General features: G+C 44.0%; 1 protein-coding gene across 6 annotated transcripts in view; it reads left to right on the top strand.

Moving 5' to 3' along the window:
- SMOC1 (SPARC related modular calcium binding 1) overlaps window positions 1-15,516 on the top strand; it is a 159,816-nt gene that overhangs the window by 88,563 nt on the left and 55,737 nt on the right. For all 6 annotated transcript variants that reach the window (XM_037832421.1, XM_037832423.1, XM_037832422.1 and 3 more), the window contains exons 4-5: window positions 12,106-12,205; window positions 14,302-14,349. In XM_037832421.1, coding sequence (XP_037688349.1) covers window positions 12,106-12,205; window positions 14,302-14,349 — 148 coding nt within the window. The remainder of the gene's footprint in view (window positions 1-12,105; window positions 12,206-14,301; window positions 14,350-15,516) is intronic.

The raw sequence follows: 15,516 nt of genomic DNA, 5'->3' as shown, positions 1-15,516 counted from the left end.
GACCTGTATATTTCTGAGAGTTCTTGGTTTTGGGCAAGTTAAAATTTGTTCTTTGAATCTGCAAGCAAGGAACGGATTTCTTTTTTGAACTGGAAACTGTGTGTTACAGCCAGCTTTGGTGCCTTAGAGGAGACATGCTGCTGCTTCTCTCTGAGTCATGCTTGCTTCCCTCCCTGTGTCATTAACGTTCTCAGCACATTGGGATCTGGGGAGATGCAGATGCTGGAGACCTGGTGTGCAACAGCCAACCAGCTTCCCAAGGGAGCTTTACTTCTTGCCTTTCTTTGAGTGGTCCTGGGAGCATATAATTTATAGTGAGTAAGTAATATAATTTATGAAGCTATGAAAGTAAAATTTTAATTTTATCAGTGATGGCAGGGGTGGGGCCTGATCCATTCATATGCAGGAAGGACTCGTCTGGTGAGTGACTGTCGAATCTCTTGAACCTGGTGGGAACCACTACTCTCATCTTTTCAGGTACCCTGGGATACCAACAAGTGCAGGCACCCCCTGGATCACCCATTAGGTGTGGGGGGGCGGGTGTGCAATAAGATGAAGGTGGATGGTGCACGCTTTGTGCTCAGAACACTGTATCTCTTGTGCTCTGCAGGGACCTGCCTGCTCTAACCACTGCCCTGTCCCGTTCTTTAAGGACCTTTCTTAGGTTGAATGGCCACTGCACATCCTTTCCTGGATTGTCCTGCATTGTCTGCTTTGGATCAAGTGTGAAGAGTCTGAGTGCTTCCAGCAGGCTTCTGAGCTCCCCGTTGCCTTGTGATTCTGTCCCTACAGTTTGTCTGTTTTGGAAATGAGAGGAGCAAGCCCTGGGCAGCATCTGCAGCTGCTCTTCTGCAAGGGAGTGTAGTTAGGAGGGAGGGAGAGAGGGATGCCTGCTTCTCTGGCCTTCCTCTGCCTTTGGGAAAAGAGAATTTCAGTAATGGGAGGCTCTAATCACTGTCTCTGCCATTAAAAAAAGTTTTAGAGAATAACAAGAATGATAATACTCAAAACAGCATCTAACCCTTATATAACACTCACTCTGCACCAGGCTGTTTTATCATTACTTGACATATATTCACATACTCAATCTTCACTACAACCTATGAGGTAGTAATATTTTATTTCCATTTTGTAGATAAGGAAAGTGAACCACTGAGAAGCTGAGTAGCTTGCCCAGGCTCACACAGCTTGCAAGTGGTGGAATAAGGACTCAAATCCAAGCAGCCTGGCACCAGAGTTCTTGTTCCTAACCACTGCTTTAAACTGCCTCTCTAAAGGACATTTGCCATCTTCTAAGGGGATGTTGCCAAACTAAAGCGTTTCCAGGAGGGTGACTCAGGTGGAATAAAGTCTGAAAATTATGTCACGCGAGGAATATTTAAGGAGCCAGAGATGTTTGATTTGGATTCGAGAGGAGCCAAAGGATGAATGGAAATATGACCAAAGGGAAATCAGAGAGCTGTCTTCAGATCTTGTCTGTGGACAGTAATAGCCTGTATAGTCCCACAGAGTCGACCCAGGATCAATGAGTAAAATCTATACTCAGATTTTGACTCAAAATAGGCAAAACCTTTTTATATGTAAAACAATCCAAAGATGGAATGTTGGATTCAAAGAGGACTTTCCATCCCAAGAAGTGAGCAAGCAGAGGCTGCGTGGATGCCAGCAAGGGGGCCATGGGGGGTGGGGGCGTGTGGATGGGGGTGTGCTCCTACACTGGGGAGGAGGCCAAGCTGGTGACCTCTGAGGAGGTCACCTCCACACGTTTCAGGGTTTAATGAGACAGTAGCTAATGTTCAGTTGGGTGGATAGGCACACAGGAGATTCATAGCAAACATTTATCCAGGAACCTTCTAGATTTAGGACTATCGCGACTCCACTCTGGGGTGCATATAACATGCCAGGGGATGATTAAAGCCCCGTAGTTGGATCACCTAAACTTCTGCAAAATTAAAGAGAGCATATATGTTTTTTCGGTGTCAAAGTGGAGAAAGGCAACAGGAACACAGGAGGGAGGTATGGAGACAGAAAAGTTTAATTAAAAGTAAAATGAGATATAGGAAGCAGGGAAGAGCTAGCATTCCTGTAGGCCCCACTGTCCTACCACCAGCCTGATTTTTACTCTTCTGATCTGAACAAAACTCCTAGAGAAGAGGGACTTTCTTATTGAGCACTCCTTAAATGCAAAAATAATTTCATACCAAACAGAGGGGCAGGGGGCAAGACAGTATAGTTCCTTTGGCCTCTGGCTGGGCCACAGAAGCCCTAACCCTCAAGTTTAAAAAATAGCTTTGTGGATGGGGGGCTTTCAAACTTTTTGGAAAATATAAGAAATGTTCTTCATCATATACCTGGAATAGTGGTTTTGACACTGATAATTAGGTACTAGTTTATAAATTTTCATCTTAGAATGGGGTTGTAGAATCACAGACCTTGGGGTGAAAGGGGACTTCAGTCCATCTCCTCCTTCCTCTCTCTACCCCACCCCAATCCAGTGCTCAGGCTCCACCTATAGTCTCTCCCCAAGTAGTCATCCACCTTCTGTTTGATTGCCACTAAAGACAGGAAGCTTACTCTTGCCAGTGACAACATATATAATGCATTTTGGGACTATTTAATTGGAAAGTCCTTCTTTATATGGACTTGAAAGCTGTCTCCCTATAATTTCCAACAGTTGACTCCGGTTCTGTCTATGGGGCTCACAGAATCCATGGAAATCCCACTTTCCACAGAAAAATTTGAAGATAGACACCATTATGTCCTTGCAAAATCCTTTCTTTTAGCCATCAAATATTCTTTGTGCCCTGGCAAAAATCCTTAGTTCTCTTCCTCACTCCCATGTCGTAGCGATGTATGTGTCTCTATCATCCTGGCTTCTTTCCTCTGAATCCAACTTGCTAAGGCCCCTTTATAAAGTGTCTTTCCCCAAACTGGGCACAATATTTCAGATGTGGTTAGAGCAGCCCAGGGAAGAATGAGATGTTCACCACTTCTAACTAATGTCATGTGGCAGCCACGTCACATCATCAACTCATTGAAAAACATAGTCAACAAAGACTTCTATATTTAGGAGGACTTGAAATTGAAGGATTATCTTCCTCCCTGGCATCCTCTCCATTCAATTCTGGAAGATGAGGCAAATACCCTTAAAGGACCAATCCCTCATTCCCCATCAAGCAGTCCTCCCTAGATCTGGCATAGAGCAGGATCCAATGTCTACAGCCAACAAGAATAGCAGCATTTTGAAGCTATGGCCTACATCTTCCTCGCAAAAGAGGAGAAGAGGATGAAATTAGCTAGTGCTGAGCCCATACTCTATACTGGACACTGTTTTAGATGCTTTACATATCACGTCTCATTTTGCTTTCTCAATAATCTTCAAGTTGGGAGCCATTAGTCCTATTTCCTGAATCAGCTTAGAGAGGTCAAGTAACTTTGCCAAAGTCACACAGCTAGTGGTGAAAATGGTATTTAAAGCCATATCTTTTTTTACTTGAAAGTCATGTTTTTCCTTCTACATCTTGGTGCTTCTTGGCCAAACCTGACCAGAGATGAGGGACATCTTGTGGGATAACCTTTTCGAAACCAACTTAAAAACAGCTCATGCTAGATAGACTCAAAGGATTACACCATCCCTTCCTTCTTCCCCCCTTCTCACTGCAGTGCAACTCTTTTCCATGTGTGAAATCACCCAGAAGATTTAATGCTGAACCAATAGATTCATAAATTAAAAGACCACATGTTCAAAACAACTAGAATAAAAAAACTTTGGAAAGAAATGTGGTCACAAATTCCCAGACAGAAAAGTACTTGTTTCTTGAGTAATTCATGATAAATTCCAGAAAGGGTAGAGTGGGACGTTTCCTTTAAAACAGTGGTTCTCAAAATGTGGTTCCCAGACCAGCAGCATCACCTGAGAACTTGTCAGAAATGCAAATTCTTCAGACCCAGTGAATCCAGAAACTCTGCAGATGGGGCCCCCAAATCTGTTTTAACAAGTTCTTCAGGTGAGTCTGATGCACACTCAAGTTTGAGAAACATTGTTGAAGCCCAGCAAATAATGTTTTCCTGCAGCTTCTGATGGAGAGCGATATTCCGAGGAATAAGTGGCAACCTCAAGTGGCCTAGAGACTCAGTTTTTCAGAGGTCCTGTATGGAATGCAGCCAAAGGAAAATGGGATGGCTCAAAATGCTGCCCTGTGGTGGCTGGGAGCTAGGTACCTCAGAAAAACATGTTCTTCATTGTTTTAGTTTTCTAGGCTGCTTAAAGCAGATACCATGAAATGGGTTGGCTTAAACAAAGGGAACTTATTAGCTTACATTTTTGAGAATGAGAAAAATGTCCAAAGCAAGTCATCCTCAAGGCGATGCTTTCTTCCTGAAGACCAGCTGCCACATGGCGAGCCAGATGGTGGCATGTGCTGGTTTCTCCCTTTTCTTCCAGGTTTCGTTTTTGTTGATTTCAGCTTTTTGCGTCAGTGGCTTTCTCTCTCTCTGTATTCATTCCTTTTATAAAGGACTCCAGTAAGAGGATTAAGACCCATCTTGAATGAGGTGGGTCAAACCTTAACTGGTGTAGCCTTGTCAAAAAGTCCTACTTATAATAGGTCCTCTCCCACAGGAATCGATTAAATTTAAGAACATGTTTTTTCTGGGGTATATGCAACTTTAAACCATCACAATAATCTTAACTGATTCCTTGTGGGTGTGAACTCAGCATAGGTAGGACCTTTTGATGAGGTTACTTCAGTTGAGGTGTGGCCAAGCTGAATGAGGATGGATCTTAATCCCATTACTGGAGTCCTTTATAAGCAGGATAAATTTCAGACACACGGAAAGAAAGCCACAGGGAGCAGCCAGAAGCTGGAAGTCAATGGAACCTAGAAGAGAAAGAAGATGCTGCCATGTGCCTTGCCAAGGACCAAGGATCACCAGCGGCCAACCCCAGAATGCCACAATCTTTTGGGAGCAACATCACCTTGATGGTGCCTTGATTTTGGGCTTCTCTCAACCTCAACACCATGAGGCAATAAATTCTGTTGTTTAAACCTACCCATTGCATGGCATTTACGTTAGCAACAAGGAAACTAAAACATTCCCTGAAACAAAATCACCAGTAGGACGAATGACAAGATCATTAAACTTTCAATATGAATTAGCTTAATCCAAAGAACTTGCTAACTGATTTGGAGCAACTGGAAGATTAGAAAAACAACAACAAGGTCTCATACTCCCACCACCAAAGAGAGTTAAAAAAATATCCATGGGCCTTCTGCTTTTAGTTCAACTTTTTCCCACTAGGAAATGTTCATGTGCATGATCACAGTCACTTCATTATGAGTTTGGTAGTTGCTACTAAGAATATTAAATCAGGCCTGTCCCTTTGCATATGGTTCACATTTTCTGTTATTAAAGAGGAACAGAGAAATAGATGGAGGAAAATTAAGCCATGGGGTGAGAAGGTACTGAACCTGGGAGGGGATGGATCTCACAGGTCATTGAAGGTCTGAGGTTGATCATGATAGACTTCTTAGAAAATATGTAGCTTGAGAAAGCATTTAAAAAAGGGTAGAAGGGATTACTGTGAACTTCTTTCAAGCATAGTGAACGGAGAGCCTGCATTGTAAGAAAGTAGGACTAGGGAAAGTAAAGAGAGAACAAGACACTGTAGTCCATTATACTTTCTTTTCAAAGCCTGTTTCAGAAAACACTAAGTAGCAAGAGATGCTCCCAACACAAAAATTAGGGCAAGGGCCCCACAGTTAAATAAGTTTAGGAACTGTTGTAAAGGATGTCTTCCTCTTAGAGCTAAGTCATTCATGGATTTAAGGCTCTGAGAAGTTCTGCAGTAAAGAGATCTTTTAACTTTATTTAACGAAATATTTCAAAGTTATTGGCCAGAGGCACCCCTTCCCCAATAATCCCTATTCACACCCCACAGAACACCAACTGCATTCATCATGATATTAAAGTGGCAGAAGTCAAGGTGGCGAGAACAGCAACTTCACGGAGTGGAGAGAAGGAGGTGGGCACAGACGGGGAGACTGGTTTTGTTACTGGTTTGCCAGGGAGGCAAGGGGCACCTGGTGGGAAGGAGAGCAGAAGTCTGGCAGCAAAGAAGCTTCTCTGGGAGATGGAGGTCTGACTCCTATCAGAGGAGCCCCTGAAGAACTGCCTTGGAGAGCAGCCAGCTCGGAGGCATGGTGGGGTTGCCATGCTCTGCACCCATATACCAGGAGTGGCCTCTTGCTCAAAGTGGATCAAAAGACTCTTTTCCAGCCGCTTCCTTGAGTAGAATATCCCCGCCCCCCCTCCACAGACCCCCAAAAGAGCTCCATTTGCCAGAGAATTACAAGGCAAAAAGAGACCCAGCCAGTTCCCTTGGACACCAGTGCTTGTGACCACATCCTTTCTCCTTCTCCCTTCTAGGTCCATGGGGATTTCCATCTACCAGAACTAGGTACTGGGAACCATGCGCCATGCCATTCTCTGCCTCTTGCCTCAGTTTGCTGTTTTGTAAAATGTTTGGGTTAGACGGGTGATCTCTAAGGTTTTTTCCCAGCCCTGGCAGTTCTGTAATTTTGTGAGAGCTTGGCTATGGGGATTCTAATTACTGTGCTGTTTTTGACTAGCAGGCCATTTTGAAGGAATAACCTATGCTCTCTGTGCTTCTCCTGTAAATGACTTGCACCCAGGGTGATTTGGAGGCTCCAGTGAGATGATACATTGATCGTGGAAGGTGATTGAAAGGCTATTGTTAAAGAATAAGGTGGTGGTCTCCATTGTGGGCATGGCACCCTGGGGTGATGATTGTCTATCTACATAGACTTCTTGTCTCCTCTGTTTTTCATGGTGTCTTCCTTTTGTTCACTTGCTCCTCTGTTTTCTCCTGGGAGCTGGCATTTTCTCTGCTCGTTGGTCAGTCAACTGCGTATGTTGGAAGTGCTACCTTCCTGCATTCTTCCAGGTGTTTGGGAGTTGAGCTAATGTTGCAGATTAACAGTGCAAAATAATTTCAAATTTGTCTTACTTTGGACTGACATTGACCTGAAATATACACTGGGCTGTTTATGCAAAGGGCTTCTTGCCAAGGATATTAAAGTGTATTAGTCAGAGATGAGTTTTACTTACCTAAAAATGCATTGTCTTCAAGTACCTTTAGGAATAACAGTTATATTCAAACTGTATAAATACAGTATAAGCAGAGTAACCTCCTGTAAGTTGGTTCTTGATGTGTACAAACATTTTTCTGTTTCTTAAGGAAGACCCATCAGTTGATACTTTGGTTTGCATCTGTACCTTTGGGGCCAGAACAACCCTGAACTGCCCACAAAGATACTAGAAATGGCCAATTGCCTTGTTAATTCATCTTATCCTGTATTTTCTTACAGACTGTCCAGGAGTTGATTAACTTGAGGCTTTTGGAGAAACAAGTGGGATTACTTGTTAATTTAAAAGAACAAATACATTTGTAAGGGAGGAAGCTAAACGAGGTCAGATTTAAATCTTGATCACGTATATATAAACCATTAATTGTGTAGAATTGAATCCTGATTGCTTTTCTGCAAGAAGCCTTACTACTCTGCTCTGAGAGTAATAGAATGGTTTCTTTTAGAAAAAACAACAAACAAACAAACAAAACCAAACTTCCCCTTTCTCCACTCAAACATTTTCAAACTTTTCACTGATTTTGGACTGCCCATCCTCTTAAGGGTGGCTGAATAGGATGTTCTTTGGTCCCTATCAAAGAAGTCTGGCTCTGCCCTTTTTGAGTATACACATCATTTCTAAAATCAGCACAATGATAATAAAAATAAATGGCTAACATTAAGCACTTAACCATGCGAGGTCAGTTCTTAATTTACATTATCTAATTTAACCCTCCCCCAAACCGAATGAGGTAGGTATTGTTATCTCCCCTTTAGAAATAGATGCAGAAGGTCTGAGGCTTGGTTTGGTTAAGAGTTAAATGGTGGAGCCAGGGAGTTAGGGAAAATGGGTTACAGTCTGACTCCACGACTGCTACTTTATGTCCTGATGTAACTTCTTATTCTGCAAGTAGACATCTTGAAAACTCCTCAAGACAACTTAGAAACAACCTCTCAATTTAGCATCAAGGGCTCATTGATCTGGGGCTCCTTCAGCAAAGGTAATTGATTTTGTTTGGCTACTTCCCACAGAGCCCCTGTAATCTGAGACCTTCCTTGGGTCTTCTGCACCTTCTTTGCTTACAGCTGCTCCATCCCTGCACCCCCACCCCCACCCCCTCTGCCCACACAGCGTACCTGGGGGGTGGGCGTGTCCATTGCTGTTCCCCAGGTCTCAAAGAACATGGCAAACAATTCATCTTTCCATTTCAGTTTTAAAGGATCGGGAGCACCCTCAGCTCCAGGATTTTGTACTCTGAATCTATTCCTTGGAGCCTGGACTGAAGAAAATGCTGAGGGCCCTGGGGAGAAAGAAACTGTGTTTGGGCCTGTGGGCCTGGCTGGGGGCTGGGAAGCAGGTGCCCGCAGGGATAGGATGGGTGCACTCAGTGAGAATGCGGCCTTTGGGATAGGCTGAGCCCAGAGATCAGATCATATCCCCTGAAACAGAGCTTTGGGCTTGGCCTCTTGCTCATGCATTTAGTTCTGTCCCCAGTAGCCTTTGCTGGGACTCAGCCTGTTTTCCAGGGCCAGCTTGACCTTGACCTTGACACCAGGCTGCAGCAGAGCAGCTCTGTGACACAGGCATGGCTTCGGGCTCTGGGCTTGGTGGGCACAGTCCTCGTAGGGAGGGACACGCACCTTGGCCATGGGCGCCAGCCAAGGTGCCTGAGAGTGAGTCAGCGCAGCCGCCCAGCCCCTGGGACAGGTTTCCCCAGAGGTGATTACTGGCCGAGGAGGCGAAAGCAGCCAGCCAGGCCCAGTTAGAATGCCAGCCACTGGCGAGGAATCATCTCTAGAAACTGTTCCCTGCAGCGCTGATAGAATCCAGAGGGGTCAACTCCAAGTTTCCAGCAGAGTTTCCCACTCAAGCCTCTGGAGTCCACTAGAGGGGGTGAGGCGGTAGCGTGCCAGGTGTTTCTTGCACGGCTGAGAGCAGTCATCCCAGCAGTCCCCATGGATGCAGCCTTCACTCCATGCCAGACACTGAACTGAAAATCTTTAGGGGAGAATTCTTCATTGTCTCTTCCTGGCTTCTGATGGTTTGCCCCCAATTTGTGGGCTTCAATCTCTGCCTCAGTTGACACTTGACATTTTCCCCTGTGTTTGTCTGTGTCTCTTCTCCCCTTATAAATCATATTGGATTAAGAGCCCTTGTCACTCCACTGTGACTTCATTTTAACTAATCCCATCAGAAATGATCCTCATTTCTAAATAAGGTCACATTTACAGGACCAGGGGTTAGGATTTGAGTATCTTTTTTTTGGGGGGGGGGCACAATTCAATCCATAACAGGGCTCAAAGATCCTAGTTTGTAACTGGTTGGAGAGTGAGATTCAAACCCAGGTCTGCCTGGCTTGCTTTCTGTTCTACCACGAGTCTTCCTCAGAAGGTAGCAATCACCCAACCTTCCAGGTCCCTGGGGCCCTGGGTTCAGTTTCTTTGAAGCTGCTGTTTGGTATTAGACTCTGAATCTGGACTTGGGGCCGGAAGAATTGTGTTCTGTTCCTGGCTGAGCCATGTGTTTCCAACTTTCCCTTTCCCAGAGCCTTGGTCTTCTCTACTTTTCATCTATGAAGCCATCCATTCCATTAAGTGCCATGGAAGTATACCTGAGATATTTTTCTTGGGTGAGCAGCTGGAGTGGCAACCATGGCCATGGGGTTTATAAATTTTCTCCGTGAGGTGAGGAGGGAGTGGAATATGGCACTGGGGTAAAGGTACTGTCTTAGAATTAATATAGTTTCCTTGCATAAACAGTCGGTAATGCCTCATTTACACCACAGTCATCAATTTGGTAAAAACGAAATGCCCTCCATCTTGTTCTTATCCTGATTTCTGTGGGTGGTTTCATAGGGAAACTACTTGGTTTCCTAGTTTGGGGAAAACTATGGTGTTTGGTATCCCCAAAGAGCAAAAGCCTTTCTGTAGCTTTTCTGCCTTACTGATAACTTCTGGATTCCACTCAGGCTGATAGAGTTCTATTTTAACTATGTACCCCTTCTATACCACTACTCTATTTGTATGCTATTACTGTCTATGCTGTATTCCAATGGGCTTTTCATTCCAAGAGGCACATTTTTTTCACACTTTAATATCTTTTTAATTGGCATCTTGTAACTAAGGCCTACATTTAATGTGGTGGGGCTATTAAAATTGATGTTGCTGTTTAGAATTGATGGATACCAAGAATTGAGGATCTATGATAATTAATACATTTATCCAACCCATCAATCATCTATAATAAATGTCAGGCATTATGTTAAATGTTGGGAATGCAGAAATAGCCAGTGTGTAGTCCTTGCCTTAGGGAGATCACAGTCTAGAGGTGGGGGAGATGGACTAGAAACACTAACAGTGATAGCTCACTCTTCCAAAGGCTCTGAATTTGGGGAACACAGGATATTTGGAGGATCAGAGGAAGGGGGGATGTGAGGCAGGGGAGGCTAGAATTGCTTTGAGGAAAAAGTATATCATGAAAGATTATAAATACAAAGGGAGTAGGAGTGGTATATTAGTTTCTTAGCGCTGCTGTAACAAATTATCACATACTTGGTGGCTTAAAACAACAAAAATGTATTCTCTCACAGTTCTGGAGCCTAGAAGTCTGAAATCAAGGTGTTAATATCACTATGCTCTCTACGGTGGTGCTAAGGAAGGATGCTCCCTTGCCTCTTCCTAGTTTCTGGTGGTAGCCAGCAATCCTTGGTGTCCATGGCTTGTAGAGGTGTCACTCCAAAGTCTACCTCCATCCTTACATGATCTGTGTGCCTCTCTCTGTGACTCTTCTCCTCTTCTTATAAGAACACCAGTCATATTGGATTAAGTTCTCACCAACTCCAGTATGACCTCATCTTAACTAATTATATCTGCAATGACCCTATTTCCAAAGAAGGTCCCCTTCTGAGGTTCCAGGGGTTGGGACTCAAACATAACAAATGGAATGGTATTTCAGCCAAATTGAATAGTAGGAGCAAACAGAGGTCCAGAATCATGAGAAACTAGGGTGCATTCGGGAACTTTAAATGGCTCATTATGGCTGGAGAGGAGGGTGTGGCTGGTGACATGGGATATAGATGAGGCTGTGGGATGAGAGCTGGGAACAGTTGGGATAGACAGGAGGCAGACTTCGGATGGCCTTGTGTGCCACGCACATGAGTTTAAGCAACATCCTGAGTCCGAAGGGGGATCACTGGAGTTTTAAGCATGTAAGTAATGCCCTCAGTTGCGTTTAGGAACTCCAGCAGCCACAGTGTAGAAGGCAGATGGGAAGAGGATGGTGGGGTGGAGTGGGAGGAGATAGGTAGGGTAATAGCTAGTGGAAGATGAAAGAAGAGTTACTCTGTTGCAAAAAAAGCCTTGTTTTCATTTAGTGTCCCTAGACGTGGTGGATCTGGTTATGGAGGGAGTGGCTTGAGAAAGATCACACAGTAGTGCGGCAGGGCATCTGGAAATTGAACCTGTAGGCACAAGTGACCTTGCTCTTGCCTAACCCTATCTTGGAGAGCCATGGGGTCGATAGGCAGGTTGGCTGTATGAATGGATACTGGGATCAACCAGCAATAGAAGGAAAGCTTGCCTCTTTTCTCTACTTGTTAAAAAAATGTCATTGATGATGTTATACTTCTTGGGTGGAAGGGTCATATCAGCCTACAAGTAAGTTCAGTGATCATAAGTTTTTACAGCTGGATGAGCATGTATGCCAGTGCTTGGGGAAAAACGTGCTGGTATTGGTGGATGGATCTCAGGTTGCTATAAATATTAAGAAGAAGTAGGTAACTTGCTGTGGTTGTGGACAAACACGTAATAAATGCTGTTGACTGCCTGGCCCACCCACAGTGGATGCTGTGGAGCCATGCTGGCTGAGAGCCCTTTGTTTGAAAGGGGTATGAGATGACTCTTGAAATATTGTGACCAATGTTTATGATTCTCTTCCCCTTCCCACTTCCTTGAACAGGTGCAGTGCCACACTTACACGGGGTACTGCTGGTGTGTCACCCCAGATGGGAAACCCATCAGTGGCTCTTCTGTGCAGAATAAAACTCCTGTATGTTCAGGTACTGTAGGGAGGGGTGGGAAGAATGAAAAGGGTTGGAGAGAGACCCCTTGGCTGGTCTCCTGCATTTTGTGAGAGAACCTTGGAAGGTTGGTGGGGGTTATGAACCCTCTTCCAGGCCAGAGAAGATTCCTCTCTGTAGCAGGCTGGGTAATGAGGTTCAGGATGTGCCCATGCATATTTATTTATTTCAAGGTTGCACTAGCTGCAGCCCCTAAAGCAGGGATGGTATGTAGGTTTTTAGTTATGTGCTCTGCCAGTTGTCTTTGGAGTGCTTTATTGAGATGGATTTTGAGACCGCATCTGAGTTCAACCTCAAAGACCGTGATCGATTAGTGATGTCTGTCCTGGGCACAGAAGAGGAGAGTGGTGGCCTGTGTGTCACATACTTGCCATTCCTGAACAGTGTGATGTAGCAGAATGGAAATCTTTTATAAAAATGGGCTTTAAATCTGACTGATCATCAGCAGTATTCGGGGATTAAAAAGAATCCAAATGTTGAGGTTCCTCCCTACATATGATCCCTGTAGGCCTAGAGTGAGACCTGGTGTCCTCTTTTTATAAAGCTTCTCAGGTGGTTCCAGTGATTAGAGAAGTTAGGGAACCACTGCTCTATAGTGATCATGGGGTTGGTCTATAACAAAAATTAAGTATTTTCTCTTCTCAACCTTATAAACATAGAGAAAATTTGCTCTTGGGTAATTTTTCAAAATTTATTTTATTTACAAACATTCTATAGCTGTGAAGCAAAAACTCCCTCTTTGGTCAATTTTATGGGATTATGGATTATTTTCAATTTACAAAAGCCCCACACTTTCCATTTCCATGCAGACAATAAAAGACGCAAGTCACTCCTTTAATTTACTATGTGGCTGAACCCTCACTCAGAAAAGACTTTCTCACCCAATGGCTTCATGTTTCTGCATATCTGTATACATCTTACTTTATTTACTTATTTTTAGTTTGTAAGTGCAAGCAAAGTGCTAAACTTTGCTAAAATGTATGGGAGATTCCAAAGGCTTGCATTTCTGCTCTCCTAACTTTTTTCTTTTCTTTTCTTTCTTTTTTTACAAAATTTATTCATTTTTCTACTGGCTCTGCTCTATAAAAGTAAGTGGAAAGGGCAGTAAGTATCTACATTAGGAAATCAAGATTTGCAGGCCAAATAGGAAAGTTTACTTTATTTGTGGTTTACAAGGAAACTGGAAACCTTAATTGGGGCTGGGGTGGGTTAAGGGGAGGAATTATCCCTCCGTACAAATGACCTGGAAAGTTTCATTTAAAGCAAACAAATGCACTAGAAACAAGTCATACTTGTAACATAATTGAATTCTCACAAAACTAGTTTATGGAAAAGGGTTGAGAGATGAATGTGGAAAAGAAGGATTGTTTCCTCTGGGGATGGAGCTGCGCAGATGGCCTTCCGTGGGTGCTCTGCTCAGCACGTTGGGGTCGGCCATCATGGAAAATGCAGATGCTGCAGCGTGTGCAGGACGAAGCCTTTGGCCACACGCCCCTGATACCCACTCCTCAAGGAACAGACTGTGTCTAGAAAATTATTTCCATGCCTCAGACAATTTTGGCCCGTTCAGTACAACAGGGCCAATGGTTTTCTACTTAATGCAGATGGAAAATTGCCGATTTCCTGCCCTAACCAGCAAGGCATGTCAATCATAGCATTAAGAGGGAGTTTCTTTTCAGTTGGCCCTGCTGACTGGGACATGGCTCAGAACATAGAGTTGGTGGGAAGTGGGGGTGATGGGAGAGTGGAGGTGAAGGGCAGTTATTGGAATATTCAATGAGAAAGTTTCATGGATGTGGAATTTTATAAAAATCTATCTGGTCAAGACCATTTCCAGGGAACCTGGAAATCATGGATCATTGCAACAGTGCTGGGATATGAGTGACATTGATGTTAAACAAACCCCCTTTGACATATATGCATGTGCTAACTTTGTTTATAATGTCCCTCGATGTGTATACAATGCTTGTATACAGAACCATATGCTCAGAACCTCAGGCTTTGCTAACTCTTTGAAAGAAACCAACCACAGTGCATTCTGAATGTGTATGTTTTTATTTACCCTCTCACCCAAGGTTCAGTCACAGACAAGCCCCTGAGCCAGGGTAACTCAGGAAGGAAAGGTGAGTAGAGTTTTATGCTTTATATAAATGTTTGCTTCTAAAGCCAGTCCAGGTGGGAGTTCTTAGACAAGATAGAAGGAACATGAGGTGAAAGCTAAACGTGCCCAAGGAAGGCTTCACTGTTTTTATTCTGAGTTTCCTCCCGGAAGCCCTGAAGGCCCATACCATGGTGGGAAACCAAGCACTAGGGTTCTGAAGGTGGTGAGTGAGTGAGTGCAGCACCCAGTGCTAATTGGGACTTTTAAAGTATGAGCCCTTGAAAATCTGGGATCCCTGGAAAGCTCAGCCAATCAACTACCAATGTAACACAGCATTAAATGGAAAAGGATGAAGAAAGTAAGGGTGCCCAAGTCTGCCCTTGGCCCACTTGTTTTTGGAAACCCATTGAGCACTTTTTTTTTCTCCCTGATTTTCCTTCAAAAATGTTCCAGCCCATCCCGACTCTCTTCTCTAAGGCGAGGCCAGATTCACGGCTGTGCGGTCCCACCCAGCCCTCAGAAGGGCCATGAACTTGGTTTAGTGCTCTGCTGTTGCTGTCTTGAAATTCTTAGTAATTTTAACTTTGAACTTGTGTTTTGTAAGTAAAGTCCGACGGGACAATGGAGCTTGAGCATGAGCAGAGGAGACGCGCATAAAACGAACAGCTGCTGCCTTTTCTTGTCTCCCCATTCGCAGATAGTGTGATGTCTACAACGTAACTTCTATAACTCAAAATTTTAATTTTCCTTAGAATGACTTTAAATAGCAAATTAAAAAGCCATGATAAATCAAGAGAGAGTGTCAACAGAAGAAAGGAAAAACTTTCTATTTTAGCACCTTTAATGACACTTCTCCCCCACGTTTTGAATAAGGGGCCCCACATTCTCATTTTGCACAGGGCCTGATAAATTATGTAGTGGGATCTGATGAGTGCTGTTTGGCAGACCAATCAACATGAGGGGTAGGCCCCTGGCTTTTGCTGATCATAATCTCCAGGGTGGAAGACAATTTGATGGCTGAGATTCACTGCTACTTACCTCCAGGTCAACACAGAGAGCTGGTAGTTGAATGGAAAACAAATCAATTTTATAGCCCCTTTCAAGCACTCTAGAACCCCCGGTGCAGGCTCTAGGGTAAGCTGTGGACAGGAGGCCATGCCTGGGTCTAGGCCTTGGAAACTACATGCTC

This window comes from Choloepus didactylus, chromosome 4 (assembly GCF_015220235.1).
Source record: "Choloepus didactylus isolate mChoDid1 chromosome 4, mChoDid1.pri, whole genome shotgun sequence".
Taxonomy (NCBI): domain Eukaryota; kingdom Metazoa; phylum Chordata; class Mammalia; order Pilosa; family Megalonychidae; genus Choloepus; species Choloepus didactylus.
Note: the sequence above shows the minus strand (reverse complement) of the source record. Positions and strands in the feature narration are given on the sequence as shown.